The following is a 24,967-nucleotide window of genomic DNA, read 5'->3' on the forward strand; positions in this document are numbered from 1 at the left end:
GATTAAAATTCTATTTAGCAAAAACATACAGTTTGCCACACAAAATACGCCACATATAGCCTATATATACTGGCCCTTTTAGATACTTTGCTGAGGTAAATGATTTAAATGCTTCTACCACCACTGGACCTAGCAACCACTTAGTGACAATCTACCAACTACCTAACGGTATGGCTCTGCAACCAAATGTTCTTTAAGACATGCACATTTCTAAAGAGCTAATTCTTATTTTTATTCCCAAGATGGAGGCGAACCAGAAGATGACCTTGAGGGTCAATCTCAAAGAGGCGGACATAAGAAAGGTCACCCTGAATACAATGCCTGCTACAATAGAGGCTTTGATAAGCAAGCTTAAAGAATTACTGAGACTTCATTGTAACTGCAGTCTTTAATACAAAGATCCGGAATTATATTATGCACTATGCAATCTGACTGATAATGAAGATCAAGAAAAAAACAACATTCAAAGTCACCCCTGTACTTGAGGTGGTACCTGTGTGAGGTAAGCTTGAGTGACACATACTCTCACACTCATCTCATGAGCGACAGACACAATGGCCTGAACTATTTGATAACCCAAATTTTTCTGTTGATGTAGATTATGGACTTCAATAAGGTATCTATCAATAGGTCTAAAACAGACAGCATGGCAGAGAGCATGTATAGCTACACAGCATACCCAAATAATGCTGTTTGAAAGTGTTACAGCAGCACTTATAAGCAAAAACCCCTGTTTCAGGAACAATGCTCAAACAGTCGCTAGTCGTAGAGGTAGGAAAAATATTCTAAAATATAAAATTACTAATAACAAAGCAAAGTGTAGAAGTTCAGGATGCCTTGATGTTGCAGGAAATGCAGGTAAACTGGGAGGGCAATCAGCAGAAGGAGAGCCAGCCAACAAGAATATCCAGAAGGCATAGAAAGGCAAACTCAAATACTTGCCCAACTTTCTGGAGTGATGTGATCAGACAACCCTCAAGACCGGCTGCAAACACTTGGTTAAGGAGGACCTGACATTTGCATTGAGAAGAAAAGAAGTGGGGCAGTCTGAACCTGCCATAAGCAAGATGGTGGAATGCTGGCCTGCTCTCTTTGTTGTGGGAATGAGCTGCAGTATCTCTCTCTCTGTCTCTGTCTCTCTCTCTCTACTCTCTGTGCTGTTGTGTGTTTGTGTGTGAGCTATGTTACTGGTAAGTAGCCATGGTCGCTGTGAAGAACACGTCGACAGGGGTGTTTAAGGCCTCGTGTCCACAAGCTCTAGCAGGGCACTGGGGAGCACTGGGATAAAGTGCTTGTGTGGTGAGAGAAAAAATGCTGCACGCAGGTTTTGTTTATATGACAACAATAAGTTTAACCTACAACACAGCTATCAAAAAGCTTACGCGTAGGGCGATAAAAGCACACAAAAAAAACACTTACCAGCAACATTTAGAGTCCGGCCGATCTGCTCCCACAAATGGGCTTTGTGGTCTCTATTGTGATACTGTTTGTTTGTCATATGTACAGCACCGGGTGGACAGAAACGGCCAAAACAAGTTCATGTTTGGTGGTAACCAGGGTGACGAGTAGCTACCCATCTGATAGGTTTCCTGAAAAAAGCGCTGGTGACGACACCACTGCTTTCTGAAAAGTTAAAAAAATTTGGATTTGCATATCACATATGGTCACATATGCTCCCAAAATTTAATCTGTGTGGCATCAAAATGTATTTGGGAGCATTTGTGCAAGTGCAAATAGTTGTTGTGCTGCAACCTTTCTTGTTCGCTAATTAGAACACAATATGCAGAAACTGAGAGGTTAAACACTGATGGTGTCAGTAATGCAACATCGTGGATGCCAACTGGCGTAAAAAAATCAGGAAGAAAAAGAAGATTGTTAGCTTCCCTGCTCCTTTTCCTCATGCTTGTATCAAACAGCTTCGAAGTTCCTACTTTCGCTCTAACCGTGTCGGCTTTTATTTTGAAAGTACCATCTGGTGGATGCTTGTGCTTATAACCGGTCAATTAATGCTAGTAAGTGATGTATTTGTTTTTGTTTTATTTTGCTTGCTTCCTTCCTTCCAAAAAAACACTAAAATATTATGGGAGTTCAACTCCACTTGAATCAATAATTGAAATATAATTGCAAGTAATAAAGAAAATTGAGGAACCAATACATTGTATAGTTATATGGAGATGCATGTTGAATCTTTTTTTTTCTTTTTTGCTGATCCGAAAAATGATCCGATCCGTGACTCCAGACCATATGGTGCTCCTTACATTTCGGTGGTCGCTCCTATGTTTTTGCTGGTGGTCCTAACTTTCTGAAGCACCAGTGCTACCAAGTAAAAAAGTTAATTTCGAGCACTGTTACTGATATGGATACTTAACGTTGGCATTGTTTAACTTAGATTTGGTTAAATAAATCTTTAGTTAAAAGTAGTGCTTAATGCGTAATTTTTTGCGATTCATTTGAAATATTAAACGCATTAAATATCAACAATTAACGCAGCCGTGTTTACTACAGGTATGGATGAATGTCCGCTGAGGGCTTCCGTAGTTTATTCTTGTGGCAGCTGAACCAAGCCATCCTGGCTAAAGATGGATAAGGACAATGATGGATTTTTAGGCGGAGTTTCTAAAGTTTCTCTTTAAAAAGTTGCCAGATGCATCTTTGGAAAAAACAAAAGTAATATGCACGGTTTACAAAGCCGAATTTAATTACCACAGAAGTAATTTGTCTTTGACATATCACTTCAAAGCAAAACATCATATCACTTCAAAGCAAAACACCCTACCAAAACTACAGGACTTTGCCAACCTACATTACAGCAGTGTGGTCTTCGTGGGCGAATATCTAAACCTGTAAGTGAGAACGTAACCAACGCTTTGGCTAAATGGATAGCTAAAAACTGCTGCCCAATTAACATTGCAGACGATGATGGACTGAGAGAAATAATTCGAATTGCATCGGAAGACACCTATTATAATCTACATTCGAGAGGAACCATCGTGTCAAGAATACACACTTTGTATAAAGGCGAGAGGGCACAGAGGATGATCATGCTTGAGCAAGCAAAGGACGTCGCTCTCGATAAATCAATCAATCAAATGTTATTTGTATAGCGCCAAATCATAATCAAAGTTATCTCGAGACAAAAAGAGCAGGTCTAGACCGTACTCTTTGTTATGTTATTTAAAGACAGGCCCAACATGAATCACCATGAAAAGTACTCACAGGGGATCATTGGACTTCTGTGAACAATGACAACTACATGGGCGTCACAGTGCACTTTACCGATAAACAATGGAATCTGCAATCGTTTGTACTAACTGTGCGTAAAACACAAGAGCGACACAATGCGGCATTTGCTGATCATTTTCTGGATGTCGCTAAAGAATGGAAAATTAATGACAAGTTAACCACACTTGATGTGACATATGAAAGTGTTTTGGGTGGAGATGGAGGCAGAAAACTCTCATATCCCTCATATCAGGGATACCATTTCTGTGGATCAACCTGTTCTAGAGATAAAGACTGTCTTAGGACTTGTAAAGCCATTCAGGCTCCAAAACAAGGATGCATACCTCGGCAATGAATAAGGCTGTGCAAAAATATCAATACATCGAAGTATCACGATATTTCATTTTCACGATCAATTTTCCCAACCCTCATATCAATGCATTTAATGAATTTAGGAGGCCCTCATATTTCCCTCAAATTCCTGTAATCATAACGACCTCCGCTCCTGTAGATGTCGCTGTAATGCTGGGAGACTGGTTTCTACCCTGCATCAACCACTGACGGCATTACTGCAGAAGAGCAGTGGTGAAAAATAAATTAGATAATCAACCTACGATTGCACTAACAAGACACCGTGCAGATAACCTTTTTTATCCACACACCTACAGCTCAACAAGGTCCGTATTTAATAGAAGAAAGGAGGGATGTACCAGCGGACCTCTCTCTCTGTATGTGTGTGTATGTCTGACAAGCATGTACGTTGCTCAGAACGGGTGTGGGAGGGGCACAGCGCAAAGTGAGGATGTTCAGTAATGAATCCATCATGGATGAAGATCTTGGACAGATAAAATAAGAAACATGACAGAATTTGTCGGCAAATATACCAGGGTAACCTGCCCAGGTGTTGTCTGTGTATGTGTTTGTGTGTGTTTGTCTGAGGAGCATGTGTGAAGGCGCTGCTCACAACAGTTGTGGGAGGGGCACAGGGCGAAGGGAGGATGTTCAGTAATTAATCAATCATGGATGAAGATCTTGGACGGATAAAATAAGAAATAATATACCTGGGCAACCTGCCATGATGTCGTCTATGTGTGGCAAGCACTGTGATAATATAGCAGCCATATAATTTCAGTTCAGTGGCACATAAGAATACTTTTAATATGCACTTTATTTTGATATGATATTTTGATATGAATTTCATTTTAGGCCCCTGTCTATAGTGACACAGAATACTACACATTTTATTTTTTGTTGTGGCATAAACATTTGAGTACAGTGACACATTAAGAATATTTGCACTTTATTTTCATATAATGTGTAATGGCATCATTCTATTCAGTGTGTTCAGTGAAACTGCAATTTAAATATTGTTCTAATAAATTGTTGTATTGTGTAAATTTTGAATTAAATAGTTTTTATTCAATTTGTGCTGCCCAGGTGGTACACAGCAAGTGGTATTCTCAGTTCCACTTAAAATTTTTCAGTAAATTATGTAGAATATTGCAAAGTATCGCAATACGTATCATATTGTGACCCAAGTATCGTGATACATATCGTGAGGTCCTTGCCAATACCCAGCCCTAGCAATAAATATGTCAATCTTATGTCAACCAGTGAAATTAGGGACAACGATACTCTTTAAGTATTGTTGATTTGAGAAAACTAGCTCCAGTACCACAGGGACACCACCTTGCTGCACCAGCACATCAATTACTTCTCCCAATGCATCTCACAGCTCTGTGACCCCAGTATTGACTTCTGCAAACCCCCTCAGCTCTCCATCCCTTGATCGAGACACTTCTGAACATTGAATTGGAAGTGCAGACACTGTCATTTTAGAACCTGTTCTTGGCCTCTACTCTTCTTTTCTTCCTGCTTTTCATATTTTGCTGAAATTCAGCTCCAGAGAGCAAACGCAGAAATCCAGAGCAAATGGCACTCTACTTACCCCTCTGCCAAAGCTAAGAATGGATATCCTTAAAGGCTTGGCTGAAGAGATCTTCAAATACACAGCATATCCCAGTGATCCCCAAACTGAAGAGGCAGCTGAGATGTTGTTTCATTCCCATCAATGCTTAAAGGAAAGAGGGACTTATGCCATGAAGGATGTCAACAGTATCTAAAGAAAAAGGTTTCTAGTTAAAAAAAACTAAAAAGCAAAGGTCAACTTTCTGCCATCTCTCCTGAGAGTTGGAAACTAGAGAGAGCCTTGAGGACAAAAATGTAGCTCTGGCTGAGTATACTAAAATGCCTGATACAGACAACTTCCCATTTAAGAAGACAGGTCTCTTTTTAGATAGCAATTGACTCTGCTTAAGGTTGTTTAAAATGTAATGCCCTAGTGCCATTGTGTCATGTACATCTCTTTTATTTCCTTTGAATAACAACTTTGCCGCTTCAGGTCAAGTTCCTGTAACAACTAGACAAATACACACCTCTTAAGCAATAGAGAGGGAGCAGCTGGAAGGAAGATCTGATTACTTATGGCTCCCAGAGCTAAGGCAAGTGCAATTAATTGTTGTATAATTAAGCCAGGAAACATATATTTTTTTCACCTAACACTGGTAATAATAGGGTTTTTTTTTAGGATTTTTTTTTATTATGCAGTTTAAATTTTCAGAGATCCTACAAACAGACAAATTGAATGGAGAAAAAGGCGGTCATAAACAAAGTCCTGAAAAATGTCTTTAATATTCAAGATATAATATTTAATGTCTTTTTGCAGAGTGAGGACATTAAAGACTGGGTAAAGCAAAATCAGAGATTTCTTTCTTAACATATTAAACATGTTGGAAAATGTACACATGTAAAGATGCCATCAACTTTATATTACTGAATTCTGGAGTTAGAAATTATGCTGTTTTCCACGATTTCTGTCTTCAGGTTTTTATTGGCAGCGTGACTCAATGACAAAACAAAGTCGTCCTTAACATAGCCCCATCAACACACTAAAAACGCTAAAACACAGCACAGCGGTAGTTCTCTGGCTCTGTCTCCAGTAACAAACTATCAGCAGTAGTTACAATAGCCTACAATTAGCTAGCTAGCTATGCCTTGCAGAACGTCCCGCAAATGCATCTTACCACTGTGCCAGAATTTGCAGAAAAGTCACCTTATTTAATTTTTCCCAAAATAAGGACATTAATAGGAGGTGATAACCACCAAAACAGCAAAGTTGCTGCTATATTTGGCCGGGCAGCCGGTCTGTAAGCAAACAAGTTACCGTTACAAGTAACTCACAGCACAGCGTGCTCTGTTTGCTGTAGAAGGAAAGTGCTATGACGTCTATTCTCAACCGATTGCAGTGAGTCCTCTAGGTTGTCATTTACATGGAGTACTGTTAGAAAGTGCAGGGCTTTTTATAGCGGTAGCTGTTGGCCAAACAGCCAACTAGTCACTTAATTACTTAATTTAATCAAAACAATTAAAATAGTTTTGATTAAGAGGGTGCAACAAGTTTTTACTCTCGGGATGCAGCGATTAACCGGTTTCTTTAGTAACCACGCTTTAATTGTGAAGGTTCCACTACACAGGTTGATTCTGCTCTCACTCTAAAATAAGGGGACGGAACATTATTTTTAGAGAAGCCTGCACGTAACGAAAACAAAGTGACACATGTGGCGCACCAGTGATTTGCTTATCAAGAACCTGGAGGCTACGCTACATTAGCTTCACTGTGGCAGAGGGACCGAGCAGCGAAGCTTTGTATCCACCGAAATAACAACTGAAGTTGGCCGTGTGGTTGCCTTTCGGGTACTTCAAGAAGGACCAGGGAGTTATTCAAGACGACAGATCCCCATCTGCAATACCTGCCGCAAAAAAGTTGATGGGGCATCTGCGGGATCACCCCCCAGCACTACACGCCCAACATTATAACCCCTCGATTCCACAGGATCTGTCTCCGGCAGGTTCCGTGTGCGGCGCGAACTCCGGAGTCGATCGGGACCATTCAAGTCAATGATTGTGGTTCCACATTTCTGATGAATGTTCTTTATAATGTTGTGAAATTAATTAATGCATATTAATCTTAATAATAGTGAAACTGTGATTATTTCTCAGACCATAATCGTACCATCAAAATCTATAATCGTTGCATCCCTATTTTCCTCTACATTTTAGTTGCACTCGCTTACACTCTAAATTAATACGGGCATGAGAAATATGCCCGTCTGTCTGTGTCAACCCTGCCCCTGCATGCTCTGAATGCGTGGGTGTTGGGAGGGGGGGCGCTCAGCTGAGAAGAGAAAGTAGATTGGGCGGAGAGCAGACTTCAGCGTTTGAGAGACACACCCACAGCGTTTCAGAGCAGAGAATATTCCTCCGTTTTTCACAACTTGAACTGAACTGTAAATTGTAATTAATTTGTGATTTTGTTACATCGCTCAAATTTCGAGTGCTTACATATTTTCTTGTGGTTCCACACACTCAAAACAGTAATCTACTTTTTCTTTATCCTGTCTTTCACCTCAAGAGGGACTCATTCATTAGATGAGCAGAGAGCGGAGGGGGCAGCTCTTTTAACAGTTTATCTTGAACCCCTGACTCGACAGGTGTTAATAATAAAGACCATCCTTCATAATGCCTCCAAACCATCTCAACACATGTGGACAAAGTGTATTCGGTTGTGCCAGGATTGAGACTCGAACAGCCTTGGACCAACTGATCCTCCGATTGTAATAATAATAGCTTACCGCAGTTACCACCACTTCTCTGCAGACGGTAAGATTTTCACTCTAGCTGCACGGTGCAATTTGTGCTGGCGTTTATAAATTGTACATTTAGCCACGCTATCATTGTGTAAATTAGGCCCTGTGTGTCTAACAGAATGATGACAGCAACACTCTCATCAAGGAGCATTTGATAAGTAATGGTGTTTATTGCTAGCAGTATTGAACTTGGGATCTTTTCGTCCGGCAATCTTTTTCGTCTATTTCAAATTTGTCTATTCTTTTCCACAGTAAGAACGTCAGTGGTGAGGATGCTGAAAGGGAGATTGTACAGACCTTTACGTGATTCAGAAAGAAGAAAGACGTTGGAATGGTGATCGAGGGTTTGGAACTGCAATGCAACCTGGGAAGTATTTCCTCTGGATGTGCCATGCTTTCTGGACACATTTACACACTCAACTTCAGCTATCCCCAGGAACTCAAACTCACATTTCAGTTTTTCCAGAAATTACTGATGAACCTGAAAGGTAAGAAACTGTCCCCAAAGGTCCAAAGGCTAAAAATTAAGATGCAACAGTGAGCTCACAGGTACAGAGCTGGACAGTTGAACATGCCACACTTTGGCTAGTTGATCATTGATGCCTTTCAGTAGTTATTGTGGTTTAAGAAAACACAAACACACGGCTCGTTTTTCTCATATTTTTGGCCACCTTTTGTGAACTTGCTGATTCTAATGATCTGCTGCTGGTGGGATGGAGTATTTAGCAGAGGAAACTGTTCTTGGACCCTGAGACCATGTTTTCCATTGTGATTAAGTACTGTTATTAACTCTCAACATCTTCAACTGTTTTCATAATATTTGTCATAAAAATCATATCTTACATGAGAAAGTAGAAACATAAACCGTATATAATGGGCTCTATAGAGGATAATGCGCACATGCATCACATGTATGAGGTCTTGTGTTCAACCCCAGTATTTCCAACTAGTGCTGCATGATATTGAAAAAATGACATTTTGATATCTTGTCTTTCTGCGATTTATATTACGACGTGGAAAAAAAGGAAATTATACCACATAAATGCTGTGTGTTTCTATGTACATTTATACGATGAAAAATTAACAATCATAATTTTAATTATTATTATTTGGGACTTTAAGTTGTTTTTTTTTAAGCAGAAGCTCACTTCTCCTACTAACTCTCCACTCACACAACACTTCACCTTAAATGCCTTCCAGGTGCATGTTTACAGGCAGGTGACACAGACTGCTGCACACTCTGTACTCGGGTAAAAAGCTTCACTTGTGTGATATCACCCCACTCACAATACTTTCACTCATGCATACACAATACTGATTTACTGATTTACACACTTCATAATGTGAGTTAATTTAATAATTTGTGTTTGGATTTAAATAAATTGTTAGTTCTTTTGGAGTAACATGCTTTACATGTTAAGACCAGGTTTTAATCCACAGCATTTCCAACTGCCATCATGTTATTTGTCCTAACTAGCATGTCTCACATGAGGAAATATATACATCTATTTAACACCTACAAAATTGAGATTATCTATAGGGGATGTAGCTCAGTGGTTGAGCGCATGCTTCGCATGTATGAGAGCTTCAACCCGCAGCATCTCCAAATGGCATAATATTTGTCCTATCTTACATGAGGAACTCATTAAGTCTGTTTCAATAGGCATCATCTTCATTACAGCAATCTAAACAGTACAATATTATTTTGACAATTATTTTGACTAATCCTAGAGTCCCATGGCCAGCCAGCAGTATTTTCAAAAATTCCAATCAGTAGGCTTACCATAACTTATGTTGTGTCTGCAACAGTGTGTCTTTTGTGACACAGCATCCTGTATGTCTACGATGTGTTAAAAAATGAGGAAAATGTATACTTTGATACTGAGAATGTGAAAATTATAATATGGAGAAAATATTGAATGAATTGACCTCTCAGGAATAATCTATTTTTAAAGATTACTTTTTATACATCTATACACATGGATAAACAGGGGCATGGAGCATTTTCAGCATGAATATATCTACTGATTTACTATAGAAATAATGCTAATTAAATATACACTTTACAAATGTTTCACTTTAGATTAAAACATTAAGATTTTTTTATACATAATATGGTCAATTAAAAAAAGAATTAATTTGTTAATTTCAATACAACTTTGCAGCAACAGTGAAAACGTTGCCTGTGAATCTAAGAAATTTAAATGAATAGTTGTTGTTGCTGACTGTAATTCCCAAGGAACTGCTGTGTCCCATGTGTTACAACTTGTTGTTGTCTGTCAACAACTCAGCTGTACAACAGTGAGGAAAAAACAAACAAAACCACCAGCGCCATAATCATCCAAATGTCTGTCTCGCTCGCTCTGTGTTCCTCTGTGACCCATTTCTCTATCTTTTCTCTGATGCTCTGCACAATTACACAGCAGGCCGGGGATTAAAGTATACACTTGAGTTTCAACAGGATGCTGAAGGCGTTGGCCTTTAGACATTTACACACACTTTTGACACAATTGTACTTTCATACTTGTGAGGACCCAAATTAACATTTCCATGCCTATAACCTTAAAGTCGAGGTGAAATGAAAAATGTCATTTTAATCCTTTTAGATTGTGCATCTATTTGACAATATAGGCCAAAAGAAATACAGAAAATCCATTTCTTTGTATTCCTATATCAAAATCCGATCTTTTTTTTCCCCAGTAAAACTAAATTTCACGTGTGCTTACGTAAGTTAGCACCAAACAATTTCAACCAATCAATCTGCAACATTTAACTGCAGAGCACCAAGAACGCCAGTCAGTTAGCTAGCTACTGCGCTGTGGAGAACATCTGTCTACGCCCACTTCTCAACAATCAAATCAAATCCCCCTAATGATATGTCCCGCCTGCACGTCCTGTTTCACTCGGAAATACGTCACAATATGGAAGCTACATACTCTTGAAATGCCGTTTCAGCTCAACTTTAACAAACACGACTACATGCTTAACCTCACACAACTACATGCTTAACGCTAAAACATGTCCAAAACTAAAATGATAACTATTGGTTTTCATCTTCTAATTTTAAGTCTTGGTATTCTGGCACCAGAGGTTACCATATTTGGACGAGAGGGTGGCATGGGAGAGGAGCAAAGGGTTGGCACATGATGCCCATGGAATGTAGCAGACTAGCCACCATTACAAATTCCTGCAAATTAGCGCAATGATATGTCAATCTAATAATTCTACAACTTCCCTCACCAAAAGAGCTGGAGCACAGACTATAGCTGTGCCCCAATCCAGGGGCTGCAGCCTTCGAAGGAGGTGGTCCACAGAGGAAGCTCCATTCATAGCCTGTGTAGACCGTTAAAACCGAACTGAAATTGAGACGGTCTGGTCTACCCTTGTATAATAGTAATAATTTATTTCAAGGGCCCTTTCATTTTCTTAACATGTATAACACTAGCTATTCGATTGAGTTGAAACAAAAAATTTCTATGTTTTAAAGTGTATTCCTTGGCCACATAAAAGTCCGCCATTCGTGTGAATTGGCACACAATTTATCTCGGGATACGTTGGGCCGCGAAGGATGCACCCGATGGATCCTTCGTGGCCCAGGAAACAGAGGACGCATTTGTCGGCCGCATCTGAATGAGCCTTTGAATTGGGGCAACCTTCGACGCGCTTCTGTGACGCAATCAGCCTTCAAACACAGCCATCGAAGGCTGCAGCCCCTGGGCTTGGACATAGCTTATCTAAACAGCCTGTACTATACAATGTACAGCCCAGCAAGCAATATTATTTGTCTGATATTTTGCACCACAGAATTCTCAAAAGGCTCTAACAACACAAACATGACAGCGAGGTTATGCTCAGTGACTCAAATAGCTGACACCTTGCAGATGGTTAGCGGCACCAACCTGTCACTCAAGACCGCCATGCCCATACATACAGTTGTTAAAAAAAAATGCTATAAAGTTTGACAATTTATAAGGGACCTTATCGTGATTGACTCTCCTCGAGAGACTCAAGCAGCCACTCGAGGATTTGCAGTTTTTGGCACTTCCTGATGGCTTCATTTCTCAGCCCCAGAGGTTGCCACTTGGTAATAACTAATCTTTATCCTAGATTAAGAGTTATGATCCCCTTTCTTTCCACGAGAAAGCCAGAGGGTGAAATAAAATCTTTATGCTCCAAGGATACTCCAGCCACCTCCTATAATTTACTGCACTTCTTAGACAGACTTACAAAAACAAACACAGCTAAAATACATAGCCTGGTGTTAAGTTAGATGTATGGCAATCTCTCCCTCTCAAGAAGAATTCTCAACCAGCATCTTACACACATGGACACAATTAGGATTCCACAAATTCCAAAGTATTCCCTAAACAAACATTGCTTCCTAAATGTTAGCATATAAGGTTTGATATATTTGCACTTAGTATAATTAAAATCACTCACTGTGAACAATGAGTGTTTCAGAAATTCAGAACGCTTGTTACATCCCATGGGTAATTAGCAAAGTTCTGATGTAGAATCCCATGAATGATATTAAACTGACAAAGGAAATGGAATTGGTTACACCCCTGATAGCAAGTATCTGAACCCTCTGAAAGTAAATGTAGTATGAATCACTCCCTTAAATTTTCGCCCTGGAAAATGTACACAAAGGCAGCGTGTAGTTAATCACTTCATCTGATACCTACCCCCCCAAAAAAACCCTTGTAATAAAACAGCTTTAATGGAACATCATTGGTCTTGTAGCACCATTGGTGTTGACATAATTAAGGGTGTAGGCCGTAATATCAAAGAGCTTAAGTGACAGTTATGTTCCGAAACCTCAGTCCTATAAACACAGTGAACTTCTTCCAGTGGCAACACAGCAGCCAAAAGGGTGTCGGCCTCATCATCAAACTGTAGTAATTACAAAACCATGTGACCAAGGTTCCATTCCAAACATAACTTTGTTCAATGGCTTTGCTTGGCAAGAGAACTAAATTATTTTAGGGGACACTTTTTTGAATCATTTTACGCAGTTTCTACTGTATTCACACAAAAAAAGTTTTTTTTCCTTTCCATAATCCTGCAAGTATCCTGATGACCCCTAGGTTAGGAACAGCTTGCTTACAAGACACTTAAGGTCAATAAAGCAACATTAAACTGGATGCCATCTGCTTTTAACAACGCAATAAGTCTACAAACTTTTGTCTACATTCTGTAGCCATGTTTTTCCTTTCATTTAGTTGGCTGAAAATAAACTGACAAAAAACTGATTCAGGGTTTCCATCAGTGTATAGACTCTCTGCAGCCTTCTGCTTTAGTGTACTTCTTGCTGGGACAAAATGTATTTTTTAAACAGTATTTTTAAGACATTTATTAAACTACTGTTACAGTGGGGCAGCTCTGTTTGAAACATACACACTACCACCAGCAACGTTTGTTAAAAATGTTATGAACTATAGGGAAACATCAGGTCAGAGATCAGTGTTGTTTATTCTTATTATGCATAGACTGACGTCCAACACTTGATTCTTTCTACTATCACAAGCTTTTATGTAGCAACCTTAGTTGCTAGCCAGTCAGAAACACATTTATCTTTTTAAAAATTTTGAATAATGTCCAGTGCTTCCGCTGCATACATTTTGTAGCGGCAGCCCGCTGTGGCAAAAATTGTTGCCGCCCCGGCTTCAGATTACTATAACGTGTCGCAATTAAATGACTCCGCGGATATTTCCGCTCCAAACGAACGGTCGTTGACTCTCTCTTGTTGAGGAAGAGCACTGAAACAGTGACAGGAGTCACAGGACATCAATCACACGTGAAGTTGTGGCAACCAAATAAACAACAGCAGGACCAGTTTACTCCTCTCACAGTGCTCTAATGTCAAAAGAGGGTCCGACATGTAAACAATCCTATTGTGTATCACCGTATGTCCCTATTGTAAATGCATTGATTATCGCTTTTTATGAAGCTTATAAACGGAACAGATGTCATTTGATAAAGATCAATCCATCGTTTTGATTGCTACGTCATTAATCAATTTTGTACTTTTTTATATATATATATATATCGATAGATATATATATTTTGATCTTTATTTTTTACCCTCTGTGTGCTGATTCTTTCCTATTGTATTGTACTGTATAAGCTGCTGGAGACTGAATTTCCCAGAGGGAGTCATCCCAAAGGGATCAATAAAGTTGAGTCTAAGTCTCTAAGTCTAATAACGTCCCTCGTGAAATACGGTGACAGCCGGTGAGCACCTTGTCTTCGGTACAGCCGAGAACCCCCTTGTGTATTGAATTAACAACTTTTATAAAAACACAATTTGAGTCAATTTACTCCCCCCACCCACACACACACACACACACACAAGATACTTCACACCGTAAATAATGTCCCTTACTCAAAGAAAACTTGACACTTTCACATCATCGTGGTTGTTAGGGATAACACAACAAAGTCCAGAACTTACTTCATCATAACCAAGCAGCTCTGCTTTTAAAAGGCCACATCAAACTATTGACTCTAATAGGAATGAGGGCAGGGATTAATGGGAAGAACTGTGACACATACAAACCATTATACACTAGATATGATAAAAAAAAATAACGGAGGGGGGATGATGACAATGAACAAGAAGGAATTACATAGCTGACATAATTGTGTCTGTTGAGTTAAAAAATTCATGACATCATTAGTATCATCTTTCTATCATCTCAAGCACTTCTGAGAAAACAAAGCTATAGTCAGTTCAACCGTTTATCACAAAGGAATGAATATTAAAGATGGTGCATAAATATTGTTACAAGAAAGACTTCACTGCGCGTTACCACACCCCTCTCTTTTCCGAGTGCTCTAATCTTTTTTCTCTGTCCTCCTCCCAGTATGTTTTTTTAAATGAAAGCAAGGGGAAATTAATTCTGTTCAAGCCTCCTTTAAGTTGTGACTGTGTGTTTGTTAATGCTCATTGCTTGTTTGCTTAAGCTTAGTGTACTATATTCTAGTAGCATTGGTGTGTTTGTTTTCCAACCTTGCATGAACCGTATGTGTACTCATCATATGTGAGTTTGTGATCCAGTATACAGCTGCGTGCTTGCGCATACTTTATTATTGATTCCTACCTTCAGCCTCAGAGTGTTTGGCCTCAGGTGAGGGGTTGTCCTGGCCTGCACTGACGATCTGTACCACCAAGAGCCGCTTCAGTAACATCAGGTCAGCATCTTTCAGTCCCATCTCCAAATGGCTAACAATGCCCTGTCCTTGCTGGCTGGTTACCACAGTAACCTGTGAATAAAGTAAGAGCAAATTAAAAAATACTTCAAAAAACCTCAGACAAAAATGACTCAAATAGCATCAAATCAAATAAGAAACATTTTACAGAGACAACCCTAAATAAAGTAATAATAAAATAAAGGGAAAGAAAGAATTAATCCCCAAACTTTTGTGCAGTTTGAGTAAATTTTTTGTGATTTTCTGAGAGGGGCAAACTAAATTCACATTCAGGAAGATGTGTGCCAGATGTGTGGAGATGAGATTGTAAGCAGAGTTTGAACTTCTATCTCAAGATCTCTTTTTAAATCTTCACACAACTGCTTCTGCCACTTTTTGCGTTTCAATACCATGAATGCCTTAGAGGACAGACTTTACAAAAATGTGTACTGTAACATCTACAGCCCTTTTTAAGCCTGGAATTTACATGGGTTATTTACCTCCCAGGTGACAGAATCAGAATCAGAAGGCCTTTATTGTCATTGCATCGTTAAAAAACCATACAGCGAAAGACAACGAAGTCTTGCCTACTATACACATATGTTGCTTGATAAAACTCGACAAGCAAATACAACATACACACAAATAAGCACCAAACTAGAGCGAAGAGTCACTGCAGAAACGCACGCTGCCATCTTTTCCTACTCCTATATCCTCACAGGCACGGGCACTAATTACATCAGTTCACACCTGGTATAAGTATGAGTCTTGTATGTGTTCTCCATTCACGAAAACCTGCCTGTCGGCACCTGCTTCAGATCGAAGCTGCTTGTTTACTGACTTCCCTCCTGTCTTGATTGTTGCTTGTGTTGTATTAACTATCAGATGTACGTCGCTTTGGCCAAAAGCGTCTGCTAAATGAAATCGTAACATTGTATGTTGTTGGTGCCAGAATGAGTACAGAAGTCTACTTATGTCAGTTGAGGAGGCTGCCCATCAATTTGGACCAAGACAAATTTGTGTACATATAACTCAAAGAATGTCCTCATTAGCGGCTCTATGAGCCTACTTGTGGTAGGATGACCCATGTAAATGTTAAAAGTAAACAGGGTCTTTTCAAACATTTCATCATCTCTCGCCCCTCTCTACAGTAGCCTTTCTGGGATGCCTTTAAATGTGGCCATTTAAAACAGCTTTGGCTCAGATTTGTTCTTCAGAAGCATACTTAAACTTTATGAGAAATTTGATTTCAGAAACAAATGCAGTAACTTTTATAGTTGCTCTTGATCAGAAAATATGGTAAATTCAAAGGGCCTCACATCAGATTGAAGAGAGGGAAAAAAAACATAGCTTAAACCACAGGGGAGAACTGACACTGTTGCTGCTTCTTATTATGAGTTTACTATTACAACAACTCTTTTTCCTAAGATTACTACAGAATTGTTACAGCTGCTGTGACAGAAGATCTTTAGAATTACAGACCACAACATCACCACAGCAAAGCATTGCTTTGATCTGACTGTTGTGGTTCTGTTGTAAATGAAGGATATGACATACTATTAATTACTAAAGTTACTTAATTAAACACAAGATGTCAGAACCAAACTGCCCTTGTACCAGTGAACCAAATTTACACCCTTATAGAAAAGAGGCAACACAATATGTTAAAATAACACAACACCACCCTTACACACACAAACAATATTGACATTCATTCAGAAAAATGATGCTTAACTTCCCTCTTGCCTTATGATTTGTACATCTTAACAGCAACAGTCAATATGTCTGATGATGAAAAGAGACGTCTAATAGGGGAAACAGTTAAACTAATGTCCGGCTGATGTTGAGCACATTAACAGTAGTAGTAAATGATGATTATAATGAGATCATTTACAGCTTCTGCTCTCTGCTTCCTGCTTTTGGGCCAGAAGTAGAATCGGCTGCTGAGGCCTGACGGAAATCATGGAGGAAGTCTCAAACACGTGGCGAAAAAAAATGCATTATATAAGTGGATCAGCAACACACACACATACACAGGGCAATGTCTCTGCTTAGTGTCTCTCTGTCTCCTAATATTGCTATTCATATCTGTTGCTGTCGGAAACAGTGGGTCTTAGTGTAATCATCTGTCCAGAGCTTCCTAATAAAGCTGGTTGGATTTGAGAAATCCTCCTTCCCAGCCCAGAGCCTTGTACCAGAGAGGATATGTTTAAATTTAACAGAAAGGACAGTGACTGCTTTCAGTAATGTCCGCTTATTTTCCTACTCTCCTAAAGTATAAACATGAACAGAATATGAATAAGCCCACAGCTGGCTAATTATATTTAATACTTAGTACTTAATAGTTTTAACAAATGTTAAAACATCAAAGGGATAACTATGATATTTTATTGATGTAAACAATTCCATCTACGTGAATCATAAGGATGTTATGTATGTACACTTGAGAAAATTATACAAGGATTGATTTTAAAAAACTCTACAAATGTGGGTGCAACCCAGAAAGGAAAACGGTTTAAATACTTCTCTCGCACTACGCACTCAAGAGATTTGCCAACTTAATGTGGTAGCTGATTTCATATTATTCTGAAGCTTTTTCAATGTCACTTGTACACATACAACACAGATGGCTGACAAATAGAGCCAATTTGCTGCATTTGACATGTACATGAGCTGCTTTTAAGGGGACTGTCTGATATAAGATGATAGGAGTTGTCAGCCATTAAATGGACCAAGCTTAAAAATGCTAATTAGATTCCTTAGTCAATATATTTTTGCTGCTGCTAATCATACCAAATTGGACCAAAAGAGAGCTCATTTAACAGTTATGTGTTAACTGGAGCCTCTTCCCTACATTAACATGTAATACAAGCAGGGCTGGGTTTAAAAAAAAATTTCCGGTTCGAATCGATTCTCATTTGAATGACCCATTATCAATGAATTAAACCCGAGATCGATCTTTAAAAAATGTGTTAAAACTTGTCTGATCACTCACGTTTCTGAGCGCTCCTGAATGCAGCACGACTCAGCATCCCCCCCAAAACTCTGCAGTGAGGCAAACATGCTGGGACTTGTTTACTGCACCTACTATGGAGATATCAGCGATCTCCGACATACTCTTTTTATTGTGTATGCGTCCATGAATATGTAAGTTAGTTTTGCACTGATGTTTATGTTACACTCTGCCCATTTCCCCCATAACTCTTAGTCTTGTGTGGTCTTGTTCTTCGTGCTCTGAGATCTCTTGGCCGAATCTCACGCAAGTTGAATCTCAGTTTGTTTTACCAAAACCATGAGCCAGATGTACAGACTAAAAATCTGAAACTGGGAAAAAAGTGCATAAGCTGTCTAATTCACAATTGTTAATATTGTGTTGACTGCTGTGTCTTTGTCATGTTAAATTAAAAGTACATGACCCCAAAATAACTTCTTTGGGATCAATTCTTATTGTAAATATTAAAAATGTTGATAATGCACCAGGTTAGATGTGCACTGATATTGAAACTGACATACCCCGAACAAAATCGACATCGAATTGAAATCGGATCGGAAATTGAACCGAATTGGGACCTTGTGAATGAGAATCTCATCGAATTGGGACCTTGTGATTCGGAATCGAATCGAATTGAGAAATCCTTATTGAGCACTAAATACAAGGCTTGACTATAGGGGTCTATTTAGTTTAAGCTAGCTATTTTGTAAATGAATACATATGCCATAAAGTTTGTTACTCTGTGTTATAATTAGTCATTTGTTTTTTTTTGTCTAAAAGGCTCTTGTGTCTCTACAGCTCTAAAGAAAATGGGAGGATGTGGCACAATCACACATGCTTCTCATGTATGAGGTCCTAGGTTTGATATCCAGCATCTCTACTTCTTATGGCATTATGCTATGCAGGCTTAAGATCAGTCTTTACATGTAGGAGGTACTTGGTTCATACCCTAGCATCTCCACCCTATGTGGTGCCATCCTGCAATTGTTTACAATTGCGGAGACGGGTAAAAAAAAGCATGTCATCAGTTAAAAATGTACAGCTTTGACAAATAAACATAGATAAAAAAAACCTCACTGACACTTCTTCTAATTCATTAACTCAACTGTTCTCGCCTTCATAATCGAGAACAGATGTTTGACTTTTTTAACAGTTTGTATTTATAATCACTCAATTTTTCTTGACTTGTCTGAAACGAAAACATCAAAATTGTAGGTTCAGCAGAACTGAAACACTGTGCAGTTGATCACAGAGCAGGCGGTGACAAAACAGAGGTTTAGCCAGCTTAGACTTAGGATGCTTTCACACCTGACAGCTTTGGTCTGGACTTTTGGACTTTACTCACAAAGTCTGGTTCATTTGGACAGGTGACAACACATTAAAATTCTGGTGCTGATCAAACAACCGGACCATGGTCCACTAGAAAAGACGGATCTCGGTCTGTTTCCAAATGAACTATGGTGCAGCTCTATTCAGGTGAGAACATAAACAGAAGTGGGACCTACTACAGGAAGCCAAAACACTGTGCATTGTGTGTTGTTAAAAAACCATTAAAGTCCATGATCATGTTGAGTGTGATTGAGGCGTGTACTCTTTGTTTACTTTGGGGAGTTTTCCCACATGGAAATTCTGACCAATCAGAAAGCAGTTCCCTCACGCATCAAAACTTTTGGCCCGCTGGTAAAAGCTGCTGTGTGAACACAAACCAAACTTTAGGCAAAGTGCAACATTGTAACAATTTGGTCTTTGATTCAAATCAACCAAATGGACTTTAGGTGTGAAAGCACCCTTACGCTGGGGACACACCAGATGCCGAAGTGCTGCGAAGAGCCTCGCAACGAAAATAGCGTGCAAGCCGGAGCACTTCCGTTCACACCAGACGTGCATTTCTCCGCGCCGGTCGACAAGCGCCTCTGCTCCTCAGCTGTCGTTAACTCACATTTGGAGCTGTTTTTTCATCATGCTCTCTCTCTCTTGCTCTCTCTCTCTGTTTGCGTGTGTGTTTTGACACCACAATCCACTTTGTGTCTCTCTCTTTCTTGTGTGTGTGTGTGTGTGTGTGTGTGTGCATGTGTGTGTGTGTGTGTGTGTGTGTGTGTGTGTGTGTGTGTGTCTATGTCTGTGTGTCTGTGTCTGTGTGTATCTTCATCTCTCTCGCGCTCTGTTTAGATACTAACAAATATATAAAAGCACACAAATATAACATCGCATTTGTCAATCGGGGTTTTTTATTTTGAAATTGTTTTAACTTTGAGAATTGACCTGATTCTCTCGTTGTTTCATGTGTGACTTCCTGCCAGGATTGACGCGATCGCTCGCAGCTCGCGCAAAAAATAGAACAGACGCCGAAACGATCGCTGCAGGGCGCGAGCCGGCCGCGGAGGTGCGACACAATCGATTAACATGGGCGCCGAAAGGAAACGGGCTCCGGTGTGTTCCCAGCGTTAGATGTTGGCTAGTGTTTGCATAGGCTGGTGGTTTGTGATATGCACCAAAGCAATAAATGCATCCTTCTCAAGGTATTCCTTTCAGCAACCACCCATTCAGCAATATCTCCTTTGTTTTATATACCTAAAAAGCAAACTTAGTTTTTTAACAATATTTCATTTTATAATTAAATGATTTCTTGTTGTATATCTTTGCTGACCTCCACAGATGTGTTGTTGCTGGCCTGGTTACCAGCACTTGTATGTCTGATGTACTGTTTAAACTGCTGTAGACTGTCCAGCACTGCCTGTCGCAACAACTCGCCTCCTTTCGCTGCTCCTCTCATGCAACCTTCACCTGGAATAGATCTAAGCTCCTCAACACAGGAATGCAGCCTGGCCAGGTTACCACGAACCTGCTAAAAACACAGAGGTAAAAAAAAAAAATAGATATAGTGTGAGACAGAAAAATGGAAGTAGATTAAGAGAGGAGTGGAAAGAAATGGCAATAATGGCTATAAATACTTCTCATATCTATTTACCACAAATGGCAGCAGACATTCCTGCTGCCTGCTGATGGCGTACAGGCTGAATAATGGAATCCTACAGGGTCCATCCAGACTACAGGCCAGGGACAGGAAGTTATCCAGAGCATCACAGAGCACCGCACATGTCTCTGACCACCAGGGTGGCAGCGCCTCTACGATCAGAACCCTGGCTGGTTGCGTTGAAAACAAGGACCAGTAAACCAAGTTGCCAGAGTTGGAGGAACCTGCTTGCCCCTTTCTGTTGTCCATGGACATCTAAAAACACAAATACAAAATGCTGGTGTTCAATCATAAAGATTATTAAGAATTTTGCATTTAAGAATACAGCACCCTCTCACCCATTTCAATACCTGTGTAAATATATAAATACCAGAGTAAAAAATTCTAAAATACAGGAAGAAAACAAAAAAAAAACAAAATGACAAAAAACACAGAGATAGTGATAAATCAGTACCTTGTAATTAACAATCAACGCAGTCAAAAAAATTTGAAGTGCATCAGCTGCAGGCATAATCATAAGCAATAAGCACCACTGTAAATAGACCATGAATAAATTAGCCATGATGAACATGGAATATTATGCAGTCATCTAGGTTGTAAATGTCTGGTTTTCACATAACTCAGGGGCTTTTCCTGACTTTGGAAAAGGCTATTATTAAAAAGTGAATATTGAAATTGGTTTTGGCAGAAATGGCTGAAAGACAACTATTTCAAGGCGGTAATTTAAACCTTGAAAAGGCCAGTAAGTGCTATATTGCATGTCAATTGCACAGCAGACAACATATTTTGCACCAAGGATGCAAAGTGTGTTAAGCAAGAAGGAGGACTATTTGTGGTGAATAAATATGGATTGTTTACCTGTTGTTTATAATTTACAGCTGTCTGAAATTTAAAGGACATTGCATCTAAGTGATAAACTGGCAGTAATGTTCTCAAAAAACTCCTAAAAACTGAACACTCAGACTTTACAGATGTGATGCAAGTATTACCAGAAACAGAAACTCTATTGATTCCTTTGGGGGAAATGGGTCATTAAAGCAACAGAAAGTGAAAAAATATGAATAAAATGAAGAATATGCAGAGCACAAGAGTCAGTGAAAGTACTGTATACATCAATCAAATCAATCAATCAATCAATCAATCAATCAATCAATCAAATTTTATTTGTATAGCGCCAAATCATAACCAGGGTTATCTCGAGACACTTTACAGAAAGAGCAGGTCTAGACCGACTCTTTGTTAAGTTATTCAAAGAGAGGCCCAACATCAATCCACCATGAGTAGCACTTAGCAATTCGGCACATTGGCAAGGAAAAACTTCCTTTTAACAGGCAGAAACCTCGAGCAGAACCAGACTCATGTTGAACAGCCATCTGCCTCGACTGGATGGGCCGAAAATGGGATAGAAGGAGATGCAGGATAGAGACAGGCAAAGAGAGCAACAACAACATATGTTCTTGTTACCACAACAACATATGTCCTTGTTACATGAACAACAACAGACACATACTTATGGTTGCAATGCCAATAATAGTGGTAGACTAGGGTGAAGATTGGCTAAATAAATAAATAAATAAATAAATAAATTAGCGAGAGAAGCAGAGTAATGATAAAGGCTGAGGTAATCGTAATTGTAACAGTTGAAGTCAACAGGTCTACTATTAGCATTAGCAGCAACAATAATGATACTATGGGGAAGGCTGATGTTAGTAGTTGTTGCAGTCGAGCAGGTCCACAGCAGCAGGTGGTCTGCAGCAACGATCCTCAGGAACCTTCAAGACAAGGGAGCACAAGAACTCCCGGGAAGATATGTGGTTAGTAATGTTAATGGGACCAGAAAATACAGAGTTAATGAGCTGCATTAATATGACAGATAGAGAGAGAGAGAGAGTCAGAGAGAGAGGAAGAGAGAGAGAGAGAGAGAGAGTCAGAGAGTCAGAGAGAGAGAGAGAGAGAGAGAAGCTTGGTGTGTCAGATCCCCCCGGCAGTCTAAACCTATAGCAGCATAACTATGGGCTAGTCCAAGCCTGAGCCAGCCCTAACTATAAGCTTTATCAAAGAGGAAAGTTTTAAGTCTACTCTTAAAAGAAGAGAGGGTGTCTGCCTCCCGGACCTTGACTGGTAGATTGTTCCAGAGGAGGGGGGCCTGGTAATTGAAGGCTCTACCTCCAACACTACTCTTAGAGACTTTAGCCTTTAGACTTTTACTCTTAGACTTTAGGTACCACAAGCAGGCCTGCATCCTGGGAGCGCAATGTTCTAGAGGGGTAATATGGCACTATGAGCTCTTTAAGATATGTTGGTGCCTGACCATTAAGAGCTTTGTAAGTAAGAAGAAGGATTTTAAATTCTATTCTATATTTTACAGGAAGCCAGTGCAGAGAGGCTAATACAGGAGAGATGTGATCTCTCTTCCTAGTTCTTGTCAGCACACGTGCTGCAGCATTTTGTACCAGCTGCAGAGTTTTTAGTGACTTATTAGGGCAGCCTGATAGTAACGAGTTACAATAATCCAACCTGGAAGTAACGAATGCATGGACTAGTTTTTCTGCATCGTTTTGAGACAAGATGTGTCTGATTTTTGCTATGTTGCGAAGATGAAAGAAGGCTGTCCTTGATATTTGTTTTATGTGGGAGATGAAGGACATATCCTGATCAAATAGAACTCCCAGATTCCTAACAGTAGTGCTGGATGCCAGGCTGATGCCATCTAGGGCAGCTATATCATTAGAGAAAGAGTCTCTAAGGTGTTTTGGGCCGAGCACAATAACTTCAGTTTTGTCTGAATTAAGTAGCAGAAAGTTTCTAGTCATCCAGATCTTTATGTCCTTAAGGCATGCTTCTAGTTTAGATAGCTGATTGGTTTCATCTGGCTTCATAGATAAGTATAATTGAGTATCATCTGCATAACAATGAAAATTAATGGAGTGTTTCCTCATGATATTACCCAGAGGAAGCATATATAAGGTAAAAAGAATCGGTCCGAGCACAGAACCTTGTGGAACTCCATGACTAACTTTGGTTTGCATAGAGGACACATCATGAACATTAACAAACTGAGATCGATCTGATAGATAAGATTTAAACCAACTTAGTGCAGATCCTGTAATGCCAATTAAATGTTCTAATCTCTGTAACAGGATGTGATGGTCTATCGTGTCGAAAGCGGCACTAAGATCTAACAGGACGAGTACAGAGAGAAGTCCTCTGTCTGAAGCAGTAAGTAGATCATTTGAAACTCGCACAAGGGCTGTCTCAGTGCTATGGTGGACTCTAAATCCTGACTGAAAGTCCTCAAATAAACTGTTGTTATGAAGAAAGTCACATAATTGATTAGCGACTGCTTTCTCAAGGATCTTTGAGATAAAAGGAAGGTTAGATATAGGTCTATAGTTAGCTAAGGTGCCTGAATCTAGGGTAGGCTTTTTAAGAAGTGGCTTAATTACAGCTAGTTTAAAAGACTGGGGTACATAGCCCGTCGATAAAGACATATTGATCATATCTAGTAAAGAAGTGCTAATTGAGGGAAAGACTTCCTTAAGCAGCTTGGTTGGAATCGGGTCTAAAAGACAGGTTGATGGTTTAGACGAAGATATCAGAGAATTTAGCTCAGGAAGGTCAATTGGAGAAAAACAGTCAAGGTAAACATCAGGTTTTTGAGCAGTTTCCAAAGATACATCTGCACCAGTTAACGGCAGGAGGTTACAAATTTTGTCTCTTATCTTTAGGATTTTGTCATTAAAGAAGCTCATGAAATCATCACTGCTGAGGCCTATAGGAATACTTGGCTCAGTGGAGCTGTGACTCTCTGTCAGCCTGGCTACAGTGCTGAAAAGGTACCTGGGATTGTTTTTATGTTCTTCTATGAGGGAGGAGTAGTAG

At 39.5% G+C, this 24,967-nt stretch overlaps 1 protein-coding gene across 1 annotated transcript in view; it reads right to left on the reverse strand.

Annotated features, from left to right (window-relative positions):
* m1ap (meiosis 1 associated protein) overlaps positions 1-21,334 on the reverse strand; it is a 55,390-nt gene extending 34,056 nt beyond the window's left edge. The window contains 3 exon segments of the mRNA XM_069672803.1: positions 15,032-15,194; positions 20,759-20,956; positions 21,080-21,334. Of these exon segments, the coding sequence (XP_069528904.1) occupies positions 15,032-15,194; positions 20,759-20,956; positions 21,080-21,334 (616 nt within the window).
* Between the last annotated feature and the right edge of the window lie 3,633 nt (positions 21,335-24,967).

This window comes from Semicossyphus pulcher, unplaced genomic scaffold (genome assembly GCF_022749685.1).
Source record: "Semicossyphus pulcher isolate SPU_LCO1_2020_fin unplaced genomic scaffold, fSemPul1.0.p SCAF_21, whole genome shotgun sequence".
NCBI lineage: Eukaryota > Metazoa > Chordata > Actinopteri > Labriformes > Labridae > Semicossyphus > Semicossyphus pulcher.